The sequence below is a fragment of the Atta colombica genome, unplaced genomic scaffold, assembly GCF_001594045.1.
Source record: "Atta colombica isolate Treedump-2 unplaced genomic scaffold, Acol1.0 scaffold102, whole genome shotgun sequence".
In the NCBI taxonomy this organism is placed as follows: Eukaryota; Metazoa; Arthropoda; class Insecta; order Hymenoptera; family Formicidae; genus Atta; species Atta colombica.
This window is the reverse complement of record NW_017259187.1, coordinates 1,728,022-1,738,497: the sequence shown is the minus strand read 5'-3', so window position 1 is coordinate 1,738,497 and position 10,476 is coordinate 1,728,022. Positions and strand designations below refer to the sequence as shown.

The 10,476-nt window shown below is 31.4% G+C and overlaps 2 protein-coding genes across 5 annotated transcripts in view; both read right to left on the bottom strand.

The window, feature by feature from the left end:
• LOC108687742 (sortilin-related receptor-like) overlaps positions 1-2,173 on the bottom strand; it is a 13,051-nt gene extending 10,878 nt beyond the window's left edge. Inside the window, exon 1 of the mRNA XM_018193682.1 lies at positions 1,871-2,173. Within this exon, the coding sequence (XP_018049171.1) occupies positions 1,871-2,152 (282 nt within the window). The 5' untranslated portion in view covers positions 2,153-2,173. The remainder of the gene's footprint in view (positions 1-1,870) is intronic.
• Positions 2,174-9,293: 7,120 nt separating this feature from the next.
• LOC108687609 (spectrin beta chain) overlaps positions 9,294-10,476 on the bottom strand; it is a 38,454-nt gene continuing 37,271 nt past the window's right edge. For all 4 annotated transcript variants that reach the window (XM_018193467.1, XM_018193475.1, XM_018193484.1 and 1 more), the window contains one exon: positions 9,294-9,759. In XM_018193467.1, the coding sequence (XP_018048956.1) occupies positions 9,756-9,759 (4 nt within the window). In that variant the 3' untranslated portion in view covers positions 9,294-9,755. The remainder of the gene's footprint in view (positions 9,760-10,476) is intronic.

Here is a 10,476-nt window from a genome sequence, read left to right as displayed (position 1 = left end):
TATATATATATATATATAAGGGATAGAATTTTTTAAATCTTATCTCCGCTTATTTTAGTTTTTAACATAGTACATTAATGCCCGATTCCATCAATGTAGATTAACTTTAATCTCGATTCAACTTACTCTTCATCTTTTTCTAGTTTTAAAGATTAGAAAAAAACCTACATTGGTGGAAATAAGCTTCTTAACGACTGAAAGCATAACTTAGTACATCTCTCATTTGTACATAAATAAAAATTACATATTGAACAACATTCAGAACTTAAAATCAAAGATGTTAACTAAATTCATTAAAGATGTTAACTAAACAAACTAAAAACAAAAATATGAAGATGTTACGCTCAGATTGTAACAAGAATTAATGAATTATCTAATTAAAAAACAAAATAATAATTAAATAATAGATAAGTACGTTTATATGAACTTTTGTGTTACTTTTGTATCCTGGCTTCATTTTTCTGAAGTTGTCGATCATAATCAAGTTAAACATTAAAGTAAAAGCAACTTATGCTCGTTTTTAATGAGGATTAACTGTATCCTCGATTCCATTTATTCTTCATCTTTTTCTGATTCTCAAAACTAGAAAACGATAAATAGTTAATTGAACCGAGTTGAAAATTAAATTATACAGAAACAGGCATTAATTCCTTTTTTTTTTGTAATTATGCAAGAAGAATAGTGTAGGATAAAGTATATCATAATTCCTTAAATTAAAAAATTCAATTTTATATTAACTTCACAAGAGATAAATTGCACGCAATATGCATGAGCTTGCAGAAACAGAATTCACTAATTAACATAAAAAATTACAGTTAATTACTGTTAGATTCTAACAGTAATTAACTGTATTTTTTAATCGGAAATAAGAGTGAATTTAAATGTAACATCAATTTGTAATATCAATTTGAAACAAAACAAAAAATAAAGGAAACGTAATATTACAACATATACATTGTAGCTAATTAAACGTATTGTTAGCAGAAAATTCTTTAGGTGTATTCTTATCTTCTTAAATAACAAACTGCGCTTCTTTTGTTATCAGGAAAATAAGCAGTCAAGTGCATTCATGCGTCCATTATTCTCATGCGTGTCACAAACATGACTAAGCGACGTGACATAAAGAAGATATAACTACGTAGAAAAAAAAAGAAATTTGACGACCTTCAAAAATCACGACCTTCGACAAAAACGAGGAAAGTTTGCGCAGTTAGTTAGAATAACAACGGGATGAGTCTAAAGGTCTAAAATAATAATAGTGTTTGAAATAACGGCGGCGGGCATTCTAACGAATATCCTCTTGTTTACAAAGTCCCTGACGGTCCGAAAAATTTATGGCCGCGCAGTCCATCAAAAAATAAGGGGATCAAAAAAATTGAGAAAATAGAGGAAAGATTACAGTTACAGTGACGGTTAGTGACCCCTCGATGGTGTCAGTGACGGCGCGGATCCGCGACGCTCCGTTTCTCTCTCTCGTCCGAGATTGATTAAATTTACTCCGGAAGAGAGAGATAATACGGCAATTATTGCCCCAGCTTATTCACGCGTCGCGCACAAAGGTCGCGCTGTGCGTCTCTCCCGACAGTCCATTGGGAAAAATTCCGCAGGACAACATGCAGCCAGCAGAGGGCGGAGAATGCGTGCGTATACATTTGACGCATTTATTTGTGCTACAAGCTATAATGCAGTAGGATATTTTCATCGCTCGCTCTTATTTGCGATGGACAACGCAGTCGTAGAGAAATCATCATTACCATCATCATCGTGTTCGTCACCGCAGCCGCCGCCAGCCGGTCGAATTGCGACGCAACGGCGGCGATAACGGTGGCGACCTTCGGATGATCAAATGATCGTCTACCCGTGCTCGTACCTTTGCCGTGATGTTTGGACTATTGTTTGGGTGCTGCGGCAATGGTACGTCTCGACGCGTACGTCCAAACGTTTCCCGATCGCTGTCATCCTGGTCGCGTAGATCCGCGCTCCGTTTGTCAATAACGAGCGGCTTCTTGTATTGCTGATCATTATGCCCAGCAACATGCAGCCGCTTCGCCGCGTCACCGTATCGCACACCGTAATCGCACTCCGTTAGCAGAACCAGATGGAGGATTAACGCGAAGTAATAATAGAGGGCCGTACTCGACCGACCGGCCATCTTGCCCAAGACTGACTCCGCTCTTCGCAAGAACGGGTGTATTATACTTGAACCGTGAATGACGCGTATACGCTAGACACGCCATTCGCAATTCAAACGATCGAATGTACTACAATGGTCGCGCGTGTAGATGGCGCCACAAGTCTATTAAAAAAAAATATGTATATGCAAAAATATTTGAATTGAAAATTTTATTTATATTAAAATTTAATTCATCGAGTCAGAAATAATTGTATTTTGTTTATTTGAAGAAAACTGTATATGAATGACTGTATATGAAAGCAATATAAGCTTTGTTCCTGCTGTAAAGTGACTTTTGAACCTCTGATGAATCAATCATATTACACAATATTATTGATCGTCTGAAGGCTACATATTAAACCTCTAGACTGCTTTGAATTGTTTCATTAAAGGAAGCATCCAATAATACAGCACAAAGTAATTGTATATTAATATTGAGCGTTTTTAGGAGAGCCACCTTATATTTTTTAAATAAAAGAAAAATCACATAATTCTCGTTTTAATACGTGAACTTTCTTTGACATTGAATGTACTCATTTTTAATATATCTTTTATTATGTACACATAATAAAAATTCATAAAATATTTACGCGAAATTTATATTTCATATAAAAGAGAGAAGAATCGATCGCAGAAAAAGGAGTCATTCTATGTTCTTAAAATCACTCATTTTTGATTTTGCAAAAATTAATTCATTTCATTTATTTATTTGTATGGCATTGTCTATATAATAAGAATTATCAAGAATTAAATTGTTACATAAAATTTGCGTTTTGAAAAGAGAGAAAATTTGTTGTATTACGAACCAAATTTTCCTTCAACCGTAAATTAGCACCGTAATTGATGACGAAAGAAATAATGATAATCGAAAAAATAATATGCTAATTATTTGGGATTTTCCGTCAACGTAATGAATTATTTATAAAAATAATAACGCAATTAAGATAATTAAAAAGAGCGAGTTTCATTTTTTGCACAATAAAATATGACTAAGTCTACTTATATAACGTCATTTGTAGATAAATATGAATTTATGTGCAATTATTTGAATATTACGAAATAAAAAATAAAATTATTCAACTTTAACATTTCTTTACCAAGAATTTAATGAGTGCTTGCGAATACCAAGGTCTTCCTATCTGAATCCCTCCTTTTTACGAGGTAGGGATATGCTCACATAGGGGCACATTGTGTCCATAAAGATATATTTATCTAAATATAACATACATTGAGTCATATACGTTTTATATTTCCTAAACGTCCTGGTGAAAAAATAACTTAATATTTAAAAAATTTTTTATATATTTTATAATGAAGAATTTTGGAAATACATTAAACTTATTCTTCAGATTTTATAAATTTTCTTTGAAAATTATAGAATAAGAATTAGAATATAATAGAGAATATTTCAAAATATTTCAGAATTAGAATATTTCACAATTTACATATATAAAGAATTCTAGAAAAAAAAATGTAAATTTCAATATTTTTGAAGTATTCTGATTTGTATACTAAAAACGTTTTTAAAAATTTGTAAAATTGTACAAGAATTTTTTATAGTTTTGAAAATAGATACAAGATTTAAAAAAAAAGTTTCATTAGGACGTATCTGATGTAATCGTTTAAATTTAAGAAACGTAAAGTCAATATATGTTACTCGGTTATCAGATCCGGATCAATTCTACAATCTTATTGATAACGAGAATGAAAAAACAATGAAAAAAAATTCTCATCCTCGGCAGATAGGCGACGGATGAACGGATCGCCTGTCAGGTTCAGAGAGTGAGTGGTTTTAATGACGACGTGCAGATACAATAATAAAAGTATATTAGATAATGACATTCGCTCTCTTTCTCACTCTTGCTTCCTAGTTGAAATGACATTGTTGGTGCGTCCACGTAGAAACTCGCGTCGCAAAACGTTCGATGTGATCCAGACTCCGAAAACGTTGAAGGAAAATCAAAGCTTTTATTCAAGCTCTGATTATGTGGGTTCAAACTGGATGAAATTTATCATATCCAACGCTAACTTAATTAATCGTCGCTGTTGACTTCTCGTTTTCGTCATAAAAAGACTATTAAACTGGTTACGGACCGGTCAAGATCTCTTATTAGATTACGACATCGAGAAATTACTTTATACGTAATTTGAAAATATATAATTGGCTTGAGAAATATTTTAAAAAAGCTTCTTCGCGCGAATTGATGTATAGAATGACAACTTTAATTTGTAACGAGATCAGTTTTCTTTAGAAGATAAAAATATAGGATACATATAGATTCAATCTATTTCTTCTCCTTTTAAAATTAGTCAAAACTTTTTGCTAAAAACTGATACTAAATAAATCGAAACGTTTATTTATTGTTACTAAAATATATATCCGTAGAACTAACAATAACATTACATCAATATTATAATTTTCTATTGAACAAAATAAATGTAATATATAACACATATTGTATATAATAGTTCCAGTTGAATAAAAAATTATAACACTGTAATGTTACTGTTTGAGCTTTAAAAGAAATATGGCAACTCCGTAAAAGACATGCTGCAATGTTTTCTTTATAAAATGACGAGCTTTCTCTCGAATATAATTTAATATAATTGTATAAGCGGAGTAATAAACGTAATGTACGAATACATTACAGATATATTTTTTTAAAATAAAACTAATATTTTCTTTCTTTCTTTAAGAGAGTTTAATTTTCATCATTGAGGAAGACCTTAATAAAAGCTGAAATTAGTTTCAACTAAAGAATGATTAAAATACATAGGGACTTCAATTGAAAAGGACAGCTATATTGTGTTGCACGGATACAATATTAGACATTTTGTGCCCAGAATTCTTAATATCACTGATTATTGATTATTATTGAGCATTAACATCTTGGCAGACTTGATTTCTTTCAGACTGAATTTCTCCAGAAACTCTATTCTAAAAATGTGAAAAATGGCACAAAGCCTTTAAACAGTATAATTCATATAAGGTTTCAAAATAGCAATCTAACATTCCTTTTTTCATGTGCATTTTTATCTATTTTATATTGTATTATGTATGTACGATACTCCAGATTTTTTTCGTACTATATGGCATATGAAATTATAGTTAAGATAATTATAGTTAAGATAAAAGATTTCTAACAGAAATGGGGGATCAAAAATAACAGCTTCTTCTCTTTGTAAAATTAGCCAAAATTTTTTGCTAAAAAATGATACTAATAAATAATAAAAGTAATAAAATTAATAAAATTACTAAGTACTAGTATATATATAATAAAAAAAATTCAATGTTTATTTTGGATTTATCTTTATTGATGTAACGACAATGTAAATTCTGATTGCATATATCATGATTTTTTATATTTGCCTGACTTTTATGTATATAGCGATATTTAAATTCTGATTTTCAGATTCATCATTACGGAAGATTCCAACACTGGGGGCCGAAACATTCAACATGACTTTAAAGCGCGTATTACCGGATTACCTCTATTGTATATATATATATATATTATTTTTGCATATCGCTTGCGTATTGACATCTGCATGTTGGCTTAATTATTCTTATTGCCTTTATCTGTCGACTGAAGAATATAATACTTCTGGAACAATTTCTGCATACGTTGCCGTTTCGTCTCCGTTGCAACAAGAATCTTCCATTTAGTTGTATTAAAATGCTACAGAACGTTTCGTATTTCAAAAACAAAGATCAATTCCTTTCTGAAATGATTCCCTTGTAGAGCAGTTCATTTGAGAATGATATCTTACCTTACTCACCCCGAGATAAACAATTGATTAAATGAGAAAGCAACAAGCATTATCGCGTCATGAACGATTACGTTTATCAGTCTCTTTTTTTATGAAGAATCTAAAACTTGCGTTTGTTCGTATATTCCCTCTCATACAAAAAATTGGCATTTTCATATTTTGGGGAAGCGTGAGAATTGTTCCACGAGTGCACTTTTAAGATTCAGACACAATAAAAAGTACAGACAACATACTGAAAAAAGATTTGTTAATTCTGATAGATTCAACTAGAAAAATCTATCAATCATTCTAATCGAGATAATCAGAAATTCAATTAATATAAGAATTCTGATTAATATGATCAGAATTCGTTTTATTTGTACTTCTAGTTAATACAATCAAATCATTTTTTTTTCAGTGTAGGAATAGAAAACACAGGCAATATTATAATATATATTTCAATGTACCAGAAATTATGTATCAACGCACAGCAATTTCTGATAGGTTGAATTTTGTTTGTGTTATTCTTTGTTTCTATGCTTGTGCCTTTTATTGTGTGCGGGGCCTTATTCCCGATAATTCGATAATTCACGGTAGACGTAACTAGGGCGAAAGTTATTGTGCGGCGTAGTTTTTTTTCTAAAGCCTCTTAGCTTCGCACGTCGTGCGGAAATCAATATCGTCAAAAATAGATATACCGCGTGCTGTGTTCGCGCCGTCATGTGCCAACACGTGCTTCCGCGTTTGACATTTAACATGAACCAATTTCGCAAACGCAACTTTGTAGCCGAGAGTTGTCACGCACCGACTATTGTAATCGCGTATCTTGGCAAACCATTCGGAAAGAGCGGGATCCAGATCGAACGAATGCGAACGCATGCGAACAAATAGCTTGTCTGAATCAGTGCGAACGATGCCGCGGTTGGAATAAATTCGTTCGTTTAACAAATAAGTAAAGAAGATAATATTCAAAATAAATGCCTAATAATATTTTTGTGTAACTTTTTATAATATAATGTAATATTATGATTTTTATAATATAACGTAAATTTTCTTCCAACTTAAACTGCCGATTATTTGTCGATTTTGAAACATAATTCTATAAGCTGAAAGTGGAGTACGTATAAATATTACAAATTAAATTGATATATAATTTAATATTGCTGTTGCTAATGAGCATCTTCAAAATACTGTAAAGAATTTATTAAAAACATCTCAACCAGGATTTGAAATTAGATCTCCCTTACTCGTTCGTGTTCACTTAATCTGGATCATGACTGAAAGCGATCAGCTTGCAAGAAATATTATAGAAAGAATTGGGAAAAGAACGAAATTCACGAGACGATTACGTGATTCAGTTTTTGGATTCACGAGCGTTTGCTTGTGCTTGTCGAATCCTTATTATACGATCTTTTTGCTAGGACCAATCATGCTTGATATTTGATCGCATTTTATTTCTCAACGAAGCTATAAAAAGGCACATTAAAAAATTACACGTTGACACCTTAACGAAGTTTGAGAGTAAAGTAATCGGCGTGTACAATTACATTTTCGTGTCTCGCACGATGACAATGATAGGAATGAAGCGAGAATATCAAATCTGTTTTACAAGCGAAGATGAAACCAATAATATGATATAACGTTAGCTATGAAGGAAACGAGTATTTTTTTCGCTGAAGAAAGATATTGTGCCGCAAATTTTAACGTATCGAAAGAATAACAATCTGAAATATACAACCAAACATTTAATTTAAGCAAGTATTTAATGCATATTGCACATTCTTTTCGTTTTAAAGCAATCCCATTGAATGCTCGAAGAAATTTTTATTTAATCTTGCTGATAATCACTGATAATATAATTATCTTGAAAACACTACACGGATGTTTTTCTTGTTGAGAACATATGGAGGACAGGTTTCATTTTAAAACGAAAAGAATCATCATGTCAAAAATTCGACAATTATTTTATATATATATATATATATATTATCTATTATAATAATTTTTATTTCTTATAATTTAATGCTCTTCATCGTTCTGTATTTATATATTTATAGAGATATATTTATATATAAAACACATAGCTATGACATACCAAATGTTGTTTGCTTAGCAATGCGACTCTGATATTCAACGTTCTTCACTAATTAAATGCACATGCATGAAATTATAAAAGCGGGTGTACGATCGTTTTGATTAGAATTATTCTTATGACGGACAATGTATGTGTGTGTCTGTGTATGTGTATATAGCTTTGTATATACAAATCTTTTAGTAAGCTTAGCTAACAATACAATTTTCATACTATATGAACTTAAATATCCCAAATATTCGATGAGTCATAAAGTTGAGGAGACTATCGCAGACGTTTCGAAGGATCAAAGTACACCGGATCAATTGATTGATCGAGTCGCATCGAGCCGAGAAACGAATAAAATGTAATATTTTTCTTGCACGTTACTAAAAATTATTATAGTTCCTATAAAGTGAACTAAAAATTTTCCCAAAGCGAAGAAGTTCTCAGAACTTCCCAATAAAGAATCTTTATACTTTAAAAAGAAAGAAAAACAAGATGAGCGTGATAAATATTAAAAAAAAAAATTAACAATTACAAAAGAGTAATAATATAGTCCACATGTCACGCCAAATGTCGAGTCGGAATTAAGTGAGATATACAAGTGATTCGCAACAATGATATAACACGGCTATAATAATTTACCGTAAGCGCTCACTTAATACAAACTGTATCATTTACGCGAGTCCAAAGATTTTAAATACTTTTGCAGAATTGTGTGAATATGGAATCGTGTAAGGAGAAAGGGATAAGGGAAGGGAGGAAACTCTCTCTTGTTAGCATTACATTTTCTTTATAATTCTTCAATGTGATATTCCCTTAGGGCGCTGCATATTTAACAATTTGTTAAAAGCTAGTTATATAATATTATGTCCCAAGTTAGTGTGGCTCTTAAAATATATGGCAGTCATCCGAACGCAAACAGATATGTTTGCAGGAAAAGAAGTCAAGTAAAATACTGCGGTGCGATAATATGATAATGAAAGCGATATATCCTAAGCGATCAGCACGGCTGGAATCGTTCTTACCCTCCTTTTAGTATATTGTCGGAGATTATATCTACTCTGTAACGCGAGAACTCGCATGAAATGCAATAAAATGCATTAAAAGACGTTAAAAATTAGAACTCATCATATAGAATAATTATAAAAATCATCATAAATCATGGACCAAGATATATCTCCTCCAATCCACGTTCTTTACAGACACAACAAGATCGAATCCGTCTTCTATCGAATTACGTTCTTAAAGGATTGCTGAATGTAAAAACATCACAGCAACTTATAAAATACTTTGTACCACAAAGAAGACATCATTTATTTCACTATTTCCGCGACAAAGAAATGATCGTGCATCTTAATGCGTGACAATATATACGCAAAATGTAATAGAATTAAATCCGGTGTTAAAAGTCTGATCACGCTAACGTGGGACATGAAAAATGTCGCTTGTTCTTCAACTAGCAATATTGCAAAGTGTCCAAAATTCATTGAAGAACTAAATTTAATTAGACTTTCAATAGCCTACACTTGTAAATATCAACATATAACCGTTAAATATCTCCGTTCTTCGAAAGTAGGCGTTTTCAAAGACCCGCGTTCAATCCGTCCTTCAATTCATTTCATTACACCGTGGCCATGTCTTCTAATTTTATATTAGCGTTGCTTTAACCATGTAGAGCGACGAAACATTTCTGATAAACACGATGTTGTGCAGACGCATTACGAGCGGCTTTACACCGTACTTCACTGCTCCAGTTTAGCTGAAAATTAGTAAACGTGAAAGGTGATAATTATTTTATCATTATGACAACCAATAACTGTCATTTCCAATTATTGTTTTTGTATTACAATTTAGTTCAAGTATATATACGACGACGAGCTTACAAGAGAAAGGGTATACTATAGGAAATTAAAATCCTTGTACAAATCATTAAAATGCGTTTTACAATTTTTCAACATATTTAATGAGTTGCGTTAAATAAAATTTAATATTAGCAAAAATTTAAATTAAAATAAATCACAATAATTGATCATAAGTCATCGCTCAAAACTTGAAAAAAAAAAAATTCGTTATACTTTTTCTACTTTCAATTATTGCAGCTTTTATACACTATTATTTGTGGAATACATATGTTACATAAGAAGAATGCTAGTATATAAGAATTTCAACGCATCATAAACAATTATATATCACTTATAACTAATATATAAAAATAGCAAATATTCCGTCTTTAAAAAGCCACATATTATAAAATATGTGTCTCGCATGTGTCTGAAAGTAGACACGCGGACGATCGGTTACCTCTACGATAAAAGTTCCTGGGAATATTCTGATAGCAGAAAAGCGTGAAGAATAAATGACGATGATCAGAAGCGGGTGGTCGAACATTGCTACAATATAGAACTTGACAATGATACACAATAATCTGAGTATCTACATAACATATTATCTTATGCGAAATAAAAAAAGTATTCAA